Source organism: Physella acuta, unplaced genomic scaffold (genome assembly GCF_028476545.2).
Source record: "Physella acuta isolate Inbredline_101_S28 unplaced genomic scaffold, ASM2847654v3 ptg000592l, whole genome shotgun sequence".
NCBI classification, from domain to species: Eukaryota; Metazoa; Mollusca; class Gastropoda; family Physidae; genus Physella; species Physella acuta.
In genome coordinates this window covers 443,478-463,141 of record NW_026732111.1, presented here as the reverse complement: position 1 = coordinate 463,141, position 19,664 = coordinate 443,478, and the positions used below count along the sequence as shown (strand labels likewise).

General features: G+C 36.2%; 1 protein-coding gene across 2 annotated transcripts; it reads right to left on the bottom strand.

Moving 5' to 3' along the window:
- Positions 1 to 3,124: 3,124 nt before the first annotated feature.
- LOC131947318 (uncharacterized) lies at positions 3,125 to 10,435 on the bottom strand. Of its 2 annotated transcripts, none has more exons than XM_059308512.1 (7): positions 10,410 to 10,435; positions 9,898 to 9,996; positions 9,592 to 9,718; positions 8,107 to 8,238; positions 7,809 to 7,948; positions 6,589 to 6,643; positions 3,125 to 4,022 (listed from the first exon to the last, which is right to left on the bottom strand). In XM_059308512.1, exons 1-7 carry the CDS (start codon positions 10,416 to 10,418, stop codon positions 3,634 to 3,636), a joined length of 951 nt encoding a protein of 316 aa, XP_059164495.1. In that variant the 5' UTR covers positions 10,419 to 10,435; the 3' UTR covers positions 3,125 to 3,633. The 2 variants fall into 2 exon arrangements, with proteins under 2 accessions (XP_059164495.1, XP_059164496.1); XM_059308513.1 differs by lacking the exon at positions 10,410 to 10,435 and adding an exon at positions 10,283 to 10,383 and having other exon boundaries at positions 9,592 to 9,721.
- Between the last annotated feature and the right edge of the window lie 9,229 nt (positions 10,436 to 19,664).

Sequence of the window (19,664 nt, the reverse complement as noted above, 5' to 3'; positions counted from 1 at the left end):
TGGTCAGGTGACACAGCCTTGGAGTGCTAACCTGAAAGTCTCGAGTTCGCAACCCGTGCTTGAGTCTAAAGAACGTCCCTGATTCCATCCAGCTCTGAAGGATACTTGACTCACGACCCCGTAACGCCGACTGTCACTAAAACGCGACATATAATTTTGCTTAGCGTATACTTGTTGGTACATTTATCCTAATGTTGCCGGTCGTTGTGTGTTGGGTACATCAAGACAGTCATCTCGGTACCACTGGTCACTCTGTCAAGTCGAAATTTTATGACGTCACGCTCTCTTGACTTACGCGCGTCGAAAATAAATGTCTTCGTGAACTCAGCCTATTATATTGATTATTGTTACCAAATAGGTTGACCGTTTTTACTACAATTATACTAATAGCTTTATTATTCACTCTGTTATGCAAATTAATAGTATAATTCACATAAGAGAATAATTTAGGAAATTATCTTCCGATTACGCTTTGTTGCGTTTACGTGACATCCGGCAACAAGACATAAAATTGTACTTGGGTGCCAAGCAAGTGTACAGGAAAGTGATGCTTCGCCTAGCTGTCGTTGCTTCAAGCTCTAAATAAGGAAGGATGTTAATATAAGCTTCTCCTTTATATATAATGTACACTTTCAAACGTTATGGGCCATGAGGCGGGTGAGGTAGAGTTCACCTGTTTCATTGGCCTCGGTATATGGACAGAACGGTGCTAAAAAAGAGTGGTCATGCTGTTGGGTACAATATGAAGAATTTAGCTTTGAAATAAATATCCATTTAATTTCTTAACTTTGACCGTTTATAATTCAAAACTTTAGGTTATTAAAATTGACTTTTACCGCTGTTTGTGCTTCCCTACTGTATCTAGCATAACAAGACAGGCCCTCACCTGGAATCCACAAGGCAAGAGGAAGAGAGGCAGACCAAGAAAGACCTCGAGACGTGACCTGGAAGAAGACACCAAGAAGATTGGATACACCTGGGGACAGTTGGAGACACTAGCCCAGGACAGAGACGTCTGGAAAGCTCTTGTCAGCGGCCTATGTCCCAGTAGGGACGACAGGCAAACATGACATGACTGTCCGGCAGCGGACGACCCCACCCGCTTCCCCTCTACATCAACTGGACCCATGGGTAGCCTACACTAAAGTAGACAGGTCAATGCTACTTCACTGATAGTAATTCTTTAGCTGTAGACTTGTTTTGTATTAAGATACTAGTACAGAAAGCAAACCAAACACTTGCGATAATATAAAAAAACCACCAATCAAACAGCCACAACAAATAAAGCAATCACACTGAACTTAATCAACACGACTAGACAAAGAACAGAAGACGAAAACAGACTAGTAGCAACGGCTATTTATGGATCGACTATATTGGAATATAGAATAAGATCTTGTTTTATTTTTAAAATGTGGCGAACAGATATACATTTTAACGCGAATCATCTTCTTAACGGTCTTGAGAGTTGTTTGATGTGCGAAAACACGTAAGTATAGAGGTTTATTTCTCATTTAAAAAAAGAAATAAAACTCGAGTAGCCTTGTTTAAGTTACGTAAAAATTACATTCTTCACTAAACCTTAACCAAACTAAATAAACTAAGCTTTTTTTTTAAATCCCTAATTAAACCCATACCCCCCTCTCCACACACAATATATCTCCTTATTTACTGTATGTCTTTATATTTTAAGTTGTTTTAACTTTTTAAAAGGCTTATTATTTCTTTAATCTGATGTTTATATTACACGCGAAGTAACTGTCTGCGTGCCTAATGTTTCTTACTTTTATTATGCTTGAGTAACATAGGCGGTGCTGTATGTATAATTTAGATAAATAAATGGACAGAGTCAAGATATTAGTTGATTAACGGTTGTGTTAGGATCAACACAGCTTAGCTATATGTCTCTTAGTAACAGGGTAGCATGTCCAACATGCATTATATATATATATATATATATATATATATATATATATATATATATATATATATATATATATACATATATATATATATATATATATATATATATATATATATATATATATATATATATATATATATATATATATATATATATATAATATGGTCTATATATTGTCAGACTTATGTATTGTCTATTTATGTGTGCGTGTTTGCGTAGGTGTTAATTCCCATAAACTGTTACTGACTAGAATCACAAGAGCGGTTTTTGTTTCGAGAATAATTGTAATTTATTTATTTTTTTACCTTGAAACAAAACAAAAATTATTGGCAGTATCTTTCAAAATATTTACAAATTCATAAGATGGATTATTTTTTTAAAATATATCTCACACATATTTAAGTTACCAAGTGAACTTATTCCTTTTTTACTTTCTCGTATATACGAATTATAGAGAAAGTCTTGTAATCGTGCAAAAAAAAAAATCGAGATTTTTACAAATCTCGATGTTTTACATCTCACTGATACGGAAAAAACATAATTTTGCAATCTTGTCCTTATGTCTGTGTGTCTGTGTGTATGTGTGTGTGTGTGTAAACACGATAACTTGAGTACCGTTACAGCTAGGTTGATGAAATTTCATCTATAAGTATTTTATCAAAATCGTAGATCCGTATCAACTTTTTCTACTTTGAATTTTTCAAAAGCCTATAACATGAGTACTATTTCAGATAGATAAATGAAACTACACATGTAAGTAAAAGATGTAATTCTCTTCGTTCTTTCAAATTTTGATTAATTTCCGTTGACGGGAAGTACTAATTTACGCTATTTCCGATTTCTCAAAAACGCATCTAAATTTATAAAGTACTAATAATATTGCGCACCATTATGAACATCTTTATTTGGCGTTCGCTTGGTGTGCAATACTTTTTTTTATGAGATTCTATTTTATTTTAAAAAGTTTATGAATTTAAAATGGATTAAAAATCATAACTATATCCCGAGTTCCCATCCCCTGTTGTTTTATATAAGAATATTCGAGAAAGTTAAGGGGAGATCACTCCCGGTTTATTTTAATAGTTCATTGTGTTCGTCCGTAAATGCGGATTTTAATTTCAAAATTTACACACAAATACTAGGTTTTGTTTTTAACAAATGCAATGATATACATATACATAGAAACAAAAGATTTAAAAAACTGATGTATCTCATATGTTTATTGGGGGTCCAAAATCAAACAACTGCTGCCTTGTAGTTTGTTCTTGGTTGGACAAAGGCTATGGAAGCAAACCCAAAAAGAAAAGCAGGCTGAAATCGGAGTCAATGGCCTCAATGGCGCATAACCCATTTACACGTAATCCTAAATTGTGATGGAAGCATGGTCGAGTCGGAAAAGCTCATGTATGATAAATTCGAAAAAAGTCTCGAGTTCAAACTCTCTGGCAGATAAATCTGGATCCCTCCCAACACTAAAAATTAAGAACGAAGAAGAAGAAGAAAGATATGTTTATTGTGGTCACGTACAATATATTAATTGGTGATCACATTGAAAAAGTTAGAACTGTATAATGATGACTAAAAAAAACAACATACAAACCATTAAATGTTTATGTACATGTAGTAAGTTGTTAGCGTGTGCTTAACATGTTGGTTACAAGTTTTACTGTTTTGAGAATTTACCATCAACCATGTTTTGTGTTGTACTTCTATAAACTAACGATAGTAAAACTACTGTAGCAGGATAACTTTGCGCCTTGATCTGATTGAATCACTTTAAAGTAAAGTTCTTGACCTTTCTTCATGTCAACAACCACTGACCCAGCAGCGCTAGTGGCGGCACATTTCACTTCTATAGCCGTACAGCACCTGCCTCCAGCCATCACACCAACTCCAATCTGTTTATCTTCCCTTTCATTTAGACTGACACAGACAAGATATAAACCATCATGGGGTGATACAAATGTTCCTGTTGTTTGATTAAAATGTTGACCGTTATATTCACGTACATCCCAGAATCTTGAAATAATTAATCCAAGACTGACGGGTGCGAGATCAAGCGCCACATGACAAGCATATCTGTGACCTACACGTGACTCTGTTGATTAGAAAACATATGATTAATTTTACGAATGTTCTGACTACTTGATCCATAATATTTGTAAATTGTCGTTTCATTAGTTTATGTTATCATCTCATTATATGTGTTTTGTAAAACATAAACTGTATATAAGAATCTATAATGTTTACATAACTTTGTCCAAGACGATAAATTGAAACACTAGATCACTAGTTTAGTACGGTCCTTAGTTTGTGTGGTGTTAGTTTATCGTTTCCCACGTATTGACCTTACCAGTTTAGCAGGTCAATTAAAACGTCACAAAACGTACAACAAATGTTTAATACGTTATGCTAAAACCGGGTGTACGACAAATTCCCGAAATACACTTGCGCGAATGCCGTTTGCCCCTAGGCCGATTTCCGAATGGACACTTTCCAAAATGAACATTTCTTAAATACCAAATAGACATTCTTAATCAATTCAAGTTTGCCTTTAGGATAACACAATTCTTGGCATAAAAACAAATGTGTTTATATTTTTGAAAATGTGTATACTTTTAAGATTTAACATTTAATGTTTGAAAATTGAGATATTGCTGTAAAAAACGTTGTTCTTTAATAATGTAATGCTATGTTGGCTGCGGTGTTTTTATACTCTCTTGATGTAAGTTTTGAAAACCTTGTTTAGCCGACGTGTTGCGGTGGTTTGATAGCGTTTATGACACGGTGTAGTCGGCGCGGCGTCTCGTTACGTTGAACAGAGACGCGTTTGTTTGATTTATTTTGTTATGCTTAACTTGTGTGATGACTATTTCACAATTGAATGAAGCGAGCCTTAGGCAGCGAATTTAAAAACTAAAGGTAGTCAATTATATTTGATCTTCATTTAATGCAGCTTGTTTAGATAATGTGTTGAATCTATTACTTAATACAGAAAGTGAGAATCATTTTAAAAACATCAGATAAGTGAAAATTATGTTTTCGTCTTGTTTCATAGATAGCAAAAGATGTAGGCCCTACACTTTCTATAATATAGGAAATACTAATTAATTCATAATGCATGCTTGAAGATATTAAACAGTATTTTGTTCCCTTTCAATTTGGTAAGACATTTATTTAATTATCAAAATTTCACATTTAAGTTGATTAAGAATGACTATTTGGTCATCTGTAATGTTACCATTTTTCGGGCAAAAGGTCTTCGGGTAAGTGGCTTTTGGGCATTTGTCCCATTCGGGCAAGTATCAATTCGGGCATTTGTCCCATTCGGGCAAGTATCAATTCGGGCATTTGTCGCATTCGGCAATTGACCATTCGGGCAGTTTAATTGTATATGGATTATCTATTGAAACAAGAATTACTAGAGCTAAAATTGTTCTGTTGTACTTAATAATGACCGATAACAAGATCTGCATAGTCTACCTTTAGTATTTTTCATTTCAGGTTAAAGTCAATTAATGAGAGAATAAAATGTGACCATCACGAACGAACATCACGTTATGGTCTGTCTGGCTAACGAACATCACTTTATGGTCTGTCTGGCTAACAAACATCACGTTATGGTGTGTCTGGCTAACGAACATCACGTTATGGTCTGTCTGGCTAACGAACATCACGTTATGGTCTGTCTAACTAACATCACGTTATGGTCTGTCTGACTAACATCACGTTATGATCTGTCTATCTAACGAACATCACGTTATGGTCTGTCTGGCTAACGAACATCACGTTATGGTCTGTCTGACTAACATCACGTTATGGTCTGTCTGACTAACATCACGTTATGATCTGTCTATCTAACGAACATCACGTTATGGTCTGTCTGGCTAACGAACATCACGTTATGGTCTGTCTGGATAACGAACATCACGTTATGGTCTGTCTGGCTAACGAACATCACGTTATGGTCTGTCTGGCTAACGAACATCACGTTATTGTCTGTCTGGCTAACGAACATCACGTTATGGTCTGTCTGGATAACGAACATCACGTTATGGTCTGGCTGGTTAACGAACATCACGTTATGGTCTGTCTGGCTAACACATCGTTATGGTCTGTCTGGCTAACGAACATCACGTTATGGTCTGTCTGGTTACGAACATCACGTTATGGTATGTCTGGTTAACGAACATCACGTTATGGTCTGTCTGGCTAACGAACATCACGTTATGGTCTGTCTGGCTAACGAACATCACGTTATGTTCTGTCTGGCTAACATCACGTTATGGTCTGTCTGGCTAACATCACGTTATGGTCTGTCTGGCTAACGAACATCACGTTATCGTATGTCTGGCTATCAAACATCACGTTATGGTTTGTGTGGCTTACGAACATCACGTTATGGTCTTTTCGTGAAAGAGAATGGCCAATATTTGCAAGTCGGGAGGGTGTTGAAAAGGAGAGAAAGGAGAGATATTGAACAGAGGTAAGCAAAAGTTTTAATTTGAATACAGATCGGTTAGCATCGTTTAGTGTACGTCATAGTATTAGTTGCGTAACATTATTACCACTAATAAAGTATATTTACCGTTAAATCATTATTGTTTTAAGATAATTCTTTATTTAGTTTCATTTTTTGTTTTTGTTTTTCAAAGCACACTTACCGATCAGATGAACTTCTTTGGACAACTTTGAAATAGTATTTTCAATATTGTCAATCTAAATAAAAACAAAATATAAATTATATAAATGAAACAATCGCATAGTTACGTTTAACTTCAATAGCTCTACTGACAATAATTGGAAATGGCAACTTGTAAGAATAAAAAATAATTTAAAGATGTTTATAAATATAAATTAATTAACGAAATCAGGGGGTATTAATTGGACTAATAACAAGGTGTTAATAATTAATGCGTTGCAGTTTTATTTTTCTGTTTTTATTACACAAATTTCTTCTTTATTCTTTCTTCTCTAGTTTTCAAGTTCTGGTTTAATATTTGAATGAGTTTGTCAATAGGCATCAATCTTTGTTGCAGGAGTTTGTACATCACACTGTGCTAAATGGATTATTTTTAATTTGACTATTTCTATTGCATATTAAAATTGCTTAGATTAACTTATGCCTTAAAGTTAGTTTCAAAATCAAAAGTATGACTGGCAAAAAATGTAATCAACCGACTTTTAATTACATGTTACAATTTGGTTATAATATATAGACTTGAAAACTTGAAAGTAGGTGTATAAATGTGTGCCTAATTAATTATAAATGTGAATGTTTACCTAGGATGTATCGACCAACGGGTCAGTTGTAGGTTAGATAGATATAGGTTAGAATAATCTAGAATTAGGAGAGAGTGCGTGCGTAAGTTGAGTTTACCCTAATGTATTGTTAACCCCGATGTGTTGATGTATTGTTATCCCAAGGTCGAATGCGGTATAATAGTTGGAGTGAATGGTTGCCAGCGGTTAGTTGGTAGCGATTAGGGCGTGGGATACTCTCTTATGTGAAGAATTGAGTCCAAATAAAATGTATACTATATGTGTAACGAATCGTTGTTGAGTTGAATCGAACCCGGACGTAACACAATATTTTATTAATATATTTTTCAAAAGATATAATCTGATCAGAATGTCTTTTAGTTTCTTGGGTTATACTTTCTGTTTTATCTGTGTGATGATGTATTTCTTTGTGTAAGTTGTTTTTATACTCTTTCATATCTAGAGACAGTTTCTCTAGTGTTTTGTTTGACTTGGTTTCTTTTTTTTTTTTAAACTTTCAATTTCTTCGTTCAGTCCCTTTACTTTGTTATCGTTTTCAATCATTTGTTTTATGTGGTTTTTAAAAGTCTGTTTTTTTTTTCGTTAGTTGTTTCATGTTTACCCCCATGTCACTCTGTTCTGTTACAAAGTTGTCTCTCCATTGTTTTATTTCTGATATGTCATCTGTAGACTTGTCATTAGCGTCTTGTAGAGAAGATATGGCTGTCTCTATCTGCTCAAGTCGACTTAATATTTCTGTGGCTGTATAAAATTAAGTCAATCGCAATAGTAATAAAGTTTGAAAATCATTATAATATGCTACATTTCCTTTAAGAAAATATATTTGAATCATTCACCTTGAAAATATTTTTTTAACTTAATTTTTTTTTTTTTTTGTAAAAATATGTGTGCATAGATACCTGATGGTTTATAAGGCTCGTTAAGGACTTGATCTGTTGACTGTCTACGGCCATGTTCTTCTGTTGTTGTTGTTTGTGAGGTAGACTGAGATGAAAATGACCTTCCATTCTCAACAATGTCTTTATTTTCGTCTTGTAATTTTCAGAGAACATAAATTAATTTAAATATGTGTAATAATAATTCAGTTGTAGTTTTACATAGTATTGAATATTTATTAATGCAAGTTTGTGTGTTAATTTTTGTATGTAAAATACTTTCTTTAGAATTGATATAAATGATTAATGTTATTTGATAATATGAATCTAATATATAAAGCTCAGTTCTGTATGTAATGAATATATTTGTCGTTGGTCTTGGATGAATTTAAGTGTTAGAAAATTATCGTGCGCATTTGTCTAAATTTATGAGCTAAAAAATTACTATTGAAAGTGTTGGGAAATAATTTTCATTTTTCAAATTATAGTAATAATTGTCGGCATGTTCATTAAACACAAGTTTAAAAAAAATATAATCTTTTACAAAAATTCTAATTATGTCTTTATTTAGTCCTATAGCACTTACTTCCCTTTTATAAATTAGGAAAACACAATTACTTCCCTTTATAAAACCATTGCATTTTGTGGAAAATAATTTACTTTTTAATTACTTTGTTTTGGTGTTGGGAAAAAAAATTACATAATTAGCGGGGATTGATCAAGTGCAAATGTTGTAGGTATTTTACGGATAAGCTTGGAGTATTATAATTGTTCATCAAATTGAAACATGCGCGTTCGTTTAAGTGAGTGCAAAAGACTATGAATAAGTTGGGGTACTATAGTCGTTCATTAAGCTAAAACAGGTGATTCCGCCCCGGGCGTTTATGTTCGCGTTAGTGTTTTCTTTGTGTTTAGGTGGGTTTGCGTTAGTGGTTGCGTTTTGATTTGGTTGGTTTTTGTTCTTTCTTTTTTCGTTTTTGTTTGTGTTTTTTTGTTTGGGTTTATATTTGTGTTTTTGGTTGGTTTTGCGTTTGGATTTGGTTTGTTTTCGTTTGCTTTTTCGTTTTTTTTTTGTTGTTGGTATTGGTGTTTGTGGTTGGGTTTGTTGTTAGGTTTTTGTTTTCGTTTTCTTTTTTGTTTGTTTTTTCTTTGTGTTTGTATTGGTGTTTGTGGTTGTGGTTGGGTTGTTGTTAGGTTTTTGTTTTCGTTGTATTTGTAATTGTAATTGTGTTAGCGTTATGTTTGCGTTTTGTTTTTTTGGTTGGTTGTGGTTTGGGTGGGCAATGCCGGGTTTATGATGATTACTAAACACACAGGTAATGGTCTTTAACAGAAAGGTTTTTCACAGAAGCCAGAGCAGGGCCTGGCCGGGACGGCTAGTATATATTAATTTTAAATAAATACAAAACATATTTAATTGTCCAGTTTTTACTTTATTATTTGTATTAAATTATTGAGATTTAACAGATTATCAATTAAAATAAAAGAGACATATTTTAAAATATTTACCTAAGATATGAGCCGCTACATTCAACAAGGCCAAGGTAGCTGATTCAAGTTCTTGACATAGATCACAGTATGTCAAAGATTCGTTGTCACTTTTATCTTCTAACCAAGTCTTACTTTTGTCTACAGCCTGCTGACATAAAACATTATGTCTTAGCGTTTAAATGTGTGTCAGTATGTTATTTGAAAAAATTGTTTTCTTTAATGTTTTTAGTTTTTAAATACTATACTCTATCTTTATCTACAACATGCTCAATATAAAAAGCACAAAGTCAATGATGAATGCAGGTAGAGACAATAACCACTTACAGCTTGCAAAGCTTCAACCACAGGTTTAATGACGTGTATCTTTTCTTCTAAATAGTTCATGTGCTCTGTAACATATTTGACTTGCACTCTAGGACGCATCTGAATTAAACAGAAATTCACATACTATAACGCATTTATAATGACGTTTTAAAATAACGAATCTTTTCTCGACATCGAATAATCAAACACTTGATTTTTTTATATAAACATTACTTAACAGGAATGAATTTCAGAGCATTTAAAGGGCATTAACTCAAGTTTGTAGTCTTGTGATTGGTCAGTTGTCTAGCCTGTTAGGCTTGTAAAAATGAAGTTGATGGAAATTATGCTGCTGTGTAAAGCATGGATTTTACATAAACGTGACTATTTTAAAATATAAACTCACTTTTGACAAAAAGAATAAAACAAAGTGTTCAGTTATATAGCGTTTGTTTTAGACACTCTAGTTCCAGTAGTAGCAAACTGTCGCTCTGCTTCAATAAACAATGTATCACCTCAATAACACAAGTTACCTCTTTCATGTAGTTATGTCTGAGTTGTATGTGTACTTTGTACTGACCCGTTCTTTGGCTTAATTTCCTGTCATTTATCTTCTCGATAAGCATTTGACACATTTTATTAGCGTTATCAACCATTTTAAACATAAAATGACTTTATCATCTATATCTACTGTTTGAAGGTATGATCAGTACATGGCGAGTAGGCCTATGTGCTAGCTGATCGTGTATGTGTAGGTGCCTGTACCCTACAATAGGTAGAACATCAGCCATTCACTAATTTATATAAACAATTTCGTCAGTGTAGAGTAAATAGTTGCATTAACGATCTGTAAAATTTCACAGGCAAACTGTAAAAACAATTGTGTATTTAAAGTGACTTAATACAAGTTAGGATATTAAAAACCTGATTTTCTCATCACATGTTGTTTCAAATGTTGATATGCAGGTCCTTAAATGTATGAATTTGCTATTTCAATATACTTCTTAATTTAATACCTCTTAAAAAGCAACAACAAGAAAACAAACATACACGTTTATTCTATTTAAAAATGTTCCAATAAAATAAATGTTTATCAAACAATAACTAAAATCATTGGTAATTTATACTCTGATGTATGCATTGTAAAATGATTTAGTATATATGTTTGTTTTTTTAAAGCAAATTGCTAAGATATTTTACTTATCTCTAAATAATGTTTTTTCTCCAAAAGCTAAATGAATATTAAAATGTAATGTCAAATTACAACGTCATCCGGTCTTGCATCAATTTGGTGCAGGACTAAGTAGCAGCTACTCCCGACGTGTGCGAAAGTTACCTTAAAGTAAGTTATTAAGGGCATCAGGTAGTATCCTGACCCTCTGTGCAGGACGCCACTCAACAAATCCCTGGGACTGAGATAGTCGCTCGGGAACACTGGGAGCCCGATCACACCCTTTTCTCTTTGGTTTTCTTGTACTGGGCGTGTTGTAAAACAAAATATCACATCCACCAGTTCCCAACCGACAGTACATTTATTGGTTTACATTATTTTATTATAACTAAAGTCGTCTGTTTAGTGTCACGTATACTTTAGGCTACATGCAGAGGTATCAATAAATGTATTTTTTAAAAATGTTTTAAAAATGACCATTTATCACACACACACAAGCCGCCTATTCTCCCCCACACCTTGACCACACAACAACGACAAGCCACACTGATACACGTGTGGACTCACACATTTTTAAAGATGAAATCACTAATATCTACTATCAACAGAGGCCCGTGTATATAAGCCTTACATGTGTGACATCTACCTAGATCACAACACACCGGTAACTGCTGGATCAATTCTTTCTACTTTTCAACTTGTGTGGGAACCTAATGGCAGTCAATTTAATCAGACATTAGGAAAATTTGAAGCACCAGATGATGTTGACTATCTTGTTATTGTAACTTTACAGGGGCGTGAAGATAAACAAATTACAGTTAGTGTTTTAAAGGGAGATAACGAATTGCAAAAGCTAATTTGTGTAAAGTTTGCTTTAACTTCTGCTTGGGGCACTACTATTGTTGCCATGAAGAAAAGAGAAGCACTTTACTTAAAAGTGGATGGATCAGATGCAGAAGCCATGCTTCAGTATAGTTTTATAACATTGTGTTTTTGTGTAAACAAATAAACATTTCTCCTGTTTCAGTGTTTTATTGGGTCGGCGTGGTCGAGTCAGTAAAGCTCATGGTTGCTAAACCGAAAAGTCTCGAGTTCGAACCATCGGGCAGATGAGGCTCGTTAGCGGGGGACAGCCACTCTTCTATGAGAGACAACTCCAAAATTAAAACAACTGCTGCCTTGTAGTTTGTTCTTGGTTGGACAAAGGCTATGGAAGCAAATCCAAAAAAAAAAAGAAGGCTGAAATCGGAGTCAACGGCCTCAATGGCGCAAAACCAGTTGACACGTAACGCTTAATTGTGACTGTCACTAAAACGTGACATATAATTTTGCTTAGCGTATACTTGTTGGTACATGTATCCTAATGTTGCCTGTCGTTTTGGGTTGAGCACATCTAGACAGTCGTCTCGGTACCACTGGTCACTCTGTCAAATCGAAATTTATGACGTCACACTCTCTTGACTTACGCGCGTCGAAAAAAAATGTCTTCGTGAACTCAGCCTATTTATATTGATTATTGTTACCAAATAGGTGAACTATTTTTACAACAATAATACTAATAGCTTTATTATTCACTCTGTTATACAAATTAATAGTATAATTCACATAAGAGAATAATTTAGGAAATTATCTTCCGATTGCGATTGTTGCGTTTTCGCGACATCCGGCAACAAGACATACAATTGTCCTTGGGTGCCAAGCAAGTGCACAGGAAAGTGATGTTTCGACTAGCTGTCGTTGCATCAAGCCATAAATAAGGAATATAGTCTTCTCCTTTATATATAATGTACACTTTCAAACGTTACGGTCCATGAGGCGGGTGAGGTAGAGTTCACCTGTTTCATTGACCTCGGTATATGGACAGAACGATGCTGAAAAACAGTTGGTACGTCCCGGGTTAGATTCGAATTCAAGAACGACTCGGGTTAACGTTCGATACGTTTATTAGGTCTCACATATCACATTTCAATATAGCCCTCGACCTAACCCTGCCAACTAACTAACCCCTGACAACCATTCACTCCAGCTTTTATACCGCATTCGACCTTGGGATAACAATACACAAACACACCGGGGTTAACAATATTCTAGGGTAAACTCAACTCACACACTCACTCTCCCCTAATTCTAGATCATTCTATCCTATTCTAGTCTAACCTACAACTCCCCGGAATGTGTTCTATAGTAAATTTATATTCCTGTAGCAGTAAGGACCAGCGTGTCAGTCTGGCATTATTGAACCTACATTTATGAAGGTATTTTAGAGCACGCTGGTCCGTCTGCAGTACAAAGCTAGCGTTGTATAAATACAACGCTAGTTTGCCTGTGGCCCAGACAATTGCTAGGCACTCTCTTTCTATAGTAGAGTACCGAGTCTCTCTCGGTTGGAGTTTTCTACTGATGTATTTTACTGGTCTTAGGACCCCATTTCTCATTTGCATCAAGGCTGCCCCGATACCCCGTGACGAGGCGTCGGTCCTGAGAATAAATTGCTCATTAATATTAGGTAAAATAAGAAATGGTTCTGAGTTCAAGTGTTTCTGGACCAGTCTTAAAGCACGGTTACATTCATCCGACCACACGACCTTTTCAGGTTTACCCTTTGCTAACAAGTCTGTCAGTATTGCGTTGGCCTCGCTGAATTCTGGTATAAATTTAGCATAATACCCTATAAGACCCACTAATGATCTTACCTCTTTCTTTGTGGTGGGTATTGCTACGTTTAAGATTTTGTTTCCCTTGTTTCTCTCTGGTGTCAGTAGCCCCCTCCCCACTATGTGCCCTAGGAAATTAATTTTTTCAAACCCTAGCTCTAATTTGGCAGGTCTTACTGTCAGGCCCGCGTCCTTCAATCTATTGAACACCGCCTTTATTGCCATAAGGTGTTCCTCCCATGTCTCGCTGTAGATACAGATGTCATAAAAAAATGACACCACATTTTCCAAGTCTTTTAATACGACTCGCATTAATCTGGCGAATGTGGCGGGTGCCGTGCATAGGCCAAAGGGTAGGTAATTAAACTGAAATAGGCCTCAGGGTGTGACAAATGCGGTGAGTTTTTTGCTGTCATTTTGCATGGGGATCTGCCAATACCCTTTTGTGAGGTCGAGTTTAGTAAAATATTTTGCCCTATTTAATTTAGCGAACAGCTCATCTGTATCTGGGATGGGTTCCGCGTCGTAGACTGTGACTGCGTTAAGTCTCTTATAGTCTACACAGAACCTTGTCGACCCATCTTTTTTCTTAACTAGTACTACACGTGCGCTGAAGTCGGAGTCGGACCTCTCTATTATCCCCAGTCTCTCCATTTCGTCCATCTCTTTCTTCATAAGCTCTCTTCGGGCGTATGGTATGCAGTAGGGTTTCGTTCTTATTGCTCTGGTGTTGGTCAGTTTTATTTTATGTTCTAGTAAACTTGTTTTTTCAGGTAAGTTGCTAATTACAGCTGTGTACTCTTGGATAATTTTGTCTAGATCCGTCCGCTGTGTTTTTGTCAGGGTGTCTCCTATTTTGATATCACTTAACTTAGTTTCCTCCAGTATGTCGGGAGTTTTTATTGTGTCCAATGGAATACCCGGTTCCATGTCCTCCTCATCTGTTAGTGATACTTGGTTTTCTTCTTCTGCCTCCACCACTCCTGACACTGCCGCTAACATGGGGTGTCCCTTGCTGTCGTCTGGTTTTTGTCTGTGATGGTACAGCATCATCCGATTTACATGGACCACCTTAGTGCTGTCCCCTGTTTTAATAACATAGTCCAAGTCTCCGATTTTTTTTAAGACTTCGTAAGGTCCCGCCCACCTTAGCTCAAGTTTGTTTAATAGTTGGGGCTTCAATATCAGCACATGATCCCCCACTTTGATATCTTTGGTTGTGGCTGATCTATCGTAGTAGCTCTTTGCTTTATTTTTCTCATTTTTTGATTTGCGGGTTGCATAACTGCATGCCGTTTGCAACTGCTGCTTAAGGTCCAGCAGGTAGTCATATGCAGCTCTTGTCTTATATTCCCTTACTTCTCCTGTGAGGATATCCTTTAGGATGCTCATCGGGCCCCTCACTTTCCTGCCGAACATAAGTTCGAATGGCGGGTAACCAGTGCTTTCGTTTGGAACTTCTCTGTAGGCAAAAAGTGCTGCTAGGATGAACACGTCCCAATCGTCATCCTTGTCTATAGCTACTTTCTTTAGCATTTCCTTCAAAGTTCCATTCCATCGTTCTACCGCCCCGTTGGCCATGGCGTGATATGCCGAAGCGTGAATGATTTTAATCCCCAACATTTTAGACACGGTGCAGAAAATTTCCGACGTGAACTGTTTGACCTTCTCAGTGGCTTTTGATTTGGTGACTCAAGATTCTGACCATCTGGACTCTCTAGCTCAGGAAGTCCAGGATCTAAATAATTAATTACAGAATTTACATTTTCTGACTCTAGGCTACTTGGTTCACTCATATCAACAGAACTTGGTTGTGGAACAAACTGAGTTGGTGTGAACTGTTCAGATTTGGTGGGATTGATAGATTCACACTTATTATCTGCACAAGTTATTTTTAACTGGTCTGCATGTCTACGGACAATAAGTCCATCATTTGTTTTTACTTTATAAGACACAGGTCCTGTACATTGAACAATTTGACCTGGCATCCATTTTTCCCCTCTCCCATAATTTCTCAGATACACATTATCATTAACTCCAAATTCTCTCTCAATGGATGTTTTGTCATGATTTACTTTTTGTGTATGTTGATGTTGGGAAACAGACCTTTGAACAGTTGGATGTAGTAGGTCAAGGTGAGTTTTAATTTTCCTACCACATAAAAATTCGCATGGTGCAACACCTGTTGTTATATGAGGAGTTGTGCGGTATTTGGCTAAGAACCTGTTTACTCTTTCCCTGAGAGAAAATTTGTTACCGGTACTCATTTTTACCATAGCGGTTTTGAATATGCCTACCGCTCTTTCAGCCAAACCATTCCCAGCAGGATGATAGGGTGATGTGTTTATATGCTCAATACCATTTGCTACACAAAACAGTTTAAACTCATGAGCAGTGAAACTAGGCCCATTATCTGAAACAATTTGATCAGGTAATCCATGAGTTTAAAATATTTCCTTAATAATGGTATCACTTGCAGTGATTGTGTTCATGATTTTAACTTCTAACCACTTAGAATGTGAATCAATAACAATTAAGAACATTTTGTTCATGAAGGGTCCGTCCTGCGAAATCTATATGTATACGTTTCCATGGTTCGATTGGCCAGTCCCAGTTTTGCAAAGGTGCTGTAGCTGGTTGATTTGAATGTTGTGCACAGCTTGAACAAAGCTTTACATATTTTTCAATATCAGCATCCATATGTGGCCACCAGAACCACGATCGTGCAAGACTTTTCATTTTGGAAGAACCAAGATGAGTATCATGTAAAGTTCTTAAAACTTCTTTTTGTAACATTTTAGGGATAATAACCCTTGACCCCCATAGTAAACATCTATCTTCTAGACTTAACTCTGTTTTTCTTATTTTATATGGCATTAGGTCATCATTCACAGACTCTTCAGGCCAACCATTCTTACAGTACTCATATACTTTTATCAAACACTCATCTTTTTGTGTTTCTCTCTTAACATCATTCACATTTATATTGGAGTTATCCATGATAGTGAAAAGAACAAATACATCTTCTGGTACATAACTAAGGCTTTGGTTTTTTAAAGGTAAACGACTAAGACTATCTGCACTATTCTCAGATCCAGGTTTGTATTTCAATTCAGAATTGTATGCAGCTAGTGTGATAGCCCATCTTTGAATCCTTGGTGAGGCATGCTCAGGCAGGGGTTTGTTTTCCCCAAACAAACCCAGCAATGGCTTATGATCTGTAAACAGAAACTTGTGAAATTTCTTAATACCAAAAATGATGCCTAAGCCTTCCCTATCTAACTGAGGATAATTTTTCTCAGCCTGGTTCAAAGATCTACAGGCAAAAGCAATGGGTCTGTCGCCCTTTCCATCTATGTGTGATAAAACTGCTCCTACACCATCTGGTGAAGCATCAAATGTTAAGATAAGTCTTTTCCCTGGGTCATAGTGAGTTAGTAAGGTGTCAGAAGACAAAGCTTCTTTTGCTGTATTAAAAGCAGCATCTTGTTGTTTACCCCAGTGCCAAGTTGCAATTTTCTGCAGCAGCTTGTACAGTGGTGATAGTTTATCAGACAGATTCCCTATGAACTTCGCATAGTAATTTATCAAGCCCAAAAAAGCTCTTAGCTGTTGGGTATTTTCAGGTTTGGGTGCTTCTTTAATGGCTTTTGTTTTCTCAGGTTGAGGTCTGAGACCTTGTTTGCTCAATATATAACCAAGAAAACTAATATCTGTCCGCATGAATTGACATTTATCTTTGTTTATCTTTAAACCTTTTTCACCAACTATTTTCAAGACTTTATCAAGTGTTTTAAGATGTTCAGTGTCATTCTTACCAGTTATGTACACATTGTCAAAGTAAACACAAACATTTGGAATATCCTTAAAAATACTGTCCATGACAGCTTGGAAAATTCCAGGGCTGGATGATATACCAAAACATAGTCTTTCATATTGGTAGAGTCCCTTATGTGTGTTTATTGTCGTATAGACTTTTGAATCTGGATGCAGTTCTAGTTGAGTGTAAACATGACTAAAATCAGTGAATTAGTCTCCTCCTGCCAACTTCAAAGAAATTTCCTCAATGTTAGGAATAGGGTACCTATTTAGCTCTATTTGCTTATTCAGTGTAGCTTTATAGTCTCCACAAATTCTTACAGAACCATCATTCTTTAACACTGGCACAAAGGGCGTTGCCCAATCGGAATAGTCTACCTTCTTTATGATGCCATTGGATTCCAATCTATTTAGCTCATTTTCAATTTTATCCCTCATTGCATAAAGTGGAACTCTAGCTTTGCAGTATCTTGGATTTGTGTCTTTAATGCTTATCTTCACTGTCCTATCATTTAGTAATCCTGAACTACCAAAGACACCTTCATTTTCAGATATAACTTTATCTATTGAAGTAAAACTAGATTCTCTTGCTTTGTTCACTGAAAATATACTCCCCCAGTCTAACTTAAGATCAACTAACTAGTTCCTACCTAGTAATGGCGGTCCATTTCCTTCAACCACAAGAAGAGGACGTTTAACACTTTGACCATTATAACTTACATGAACTATACACTCTCCTATCACTGGAACATTGTCACCTGTGTATGTTGTTAGGCACTTGTGACATGGTTGTAGAGGCACTGATCCTCCTGTGACAGCGTCAAAGTCCTTCTTTGTGATGACGGTTAGAGATGCTCCAGTGTCAAGTTGGAAGATGATGCTCTTACCGTTGATACAAATTAGTACATTGATGGGAGCATGACTTGTTGATTTCACAGAGAACAGGTTGAACTCCGGCTACGAATCAGTTTGAGCATTTTCACAGGTAGAGTGGTTCATTGGTTGGGTTAGGTTGTCCTGGTGACAGTTAACATAGTGCTGCCTTTGGTTGCGGTACTGTCTTGACTGGCTAAATCTAGCAACAGACGAAGACTTTGTAAAGCAGGCCTTGGCAATGTGACCTTGCCTACTGCACTTATAGCAAGTTGCTGACTTGAACTTGCATCGATGAGATGCATGGGGACCGTTGCATCGATGACATTTTTGATAATTATTACTAGATTTAGATCTAGGATTTGAACTTGCAGGCCGTTTAGCATAAGTTGAAATGCTCTGATGGGGTTGGTGTTTGTTGACTAACCTGCTGTCTACTGCATGGATCCCTGAGGGCGCTAGAAATCTGACCGCCTCGGATGACTGCTGGAATGAAGTTGCAAGTTGTATTGCTTTTTCCAATGTTAGATCTGACTCGAGAAGCAACTTTCTTTGAACATCAGGGCTGTTTACACCTGTCACAAACTTTTCACATAGTCTGTCGGACAGCGTGTCACCGAATTCACAGAATTCGCTTAGATGACGTAAAGCAGCAACATATTCTGATATTGATTCGTTTGGTTGACGAGTCCTACCGTCAAATCTGGCTCTACACAGGAACTTGGGTGGTGTGGGCGCATGGTGGTCTGTTAGCAGTTTGCTCAGCTCGTTAAAGCTCTTGGTAGCTGGACTAGCTGGTGCGCATAAGTCCTTTAATAGCCTGAATTGTTGAGGCCCTATGACTGTTAACAAAACAGCTCTCTTTTTGGCTTCTATCGTCACGTCGTTAGCTTCAAGGTAAAAGCTTAACGTATCCAGATAATCATGAATGGTTTCGTCATTCGAAGTAAATTCTTTTATCTGGCCGTACAGCGCCATCATCCTAGAAATACTTAGCCAATATGCTCTAGCAAGCTTCTTTTTAAGTAAGCATGTGCTCTTTTTCTGTGAATGATTTATCGTCGTCGCCAAATGTAATGGATTGATGTTTTTATTATTACACACTAGACGATAGAGCCACGTTGATGTATATCTAGCTTTATTCGAAACCGGAAAACACATGACAAAACCAGGGGACATCACTCAAAACAACATTATAAATATAAGACTAATACAAAAAGAGTGAGTTCCCTTGACTTCACAATTCTCAATATATTACAGGGTAGCATGTC

What these genes read in the sequence shown, in the direction of transcription:
- LOC131947318 (XM_059308512.1), bottom strand. An exon ending in TGGTTGAAGCTTTGCAAGCT is followed by an intron (nt 9,719 to 9,897) that starts GTAAGTGGTTAT and finishes TTATGTCAGCAG; the next exon opens with GCTGTAGACAAAAGTAAGAC. An exon ending in TGTAGCGGCTCATATCTTAG is followed by an intron (nt 8,239 to 9,591) that starts GTAAATATTTTA and finishes GAAAATTACAAG; the next exon opens with ACGAAAATAAAGACATTGTT.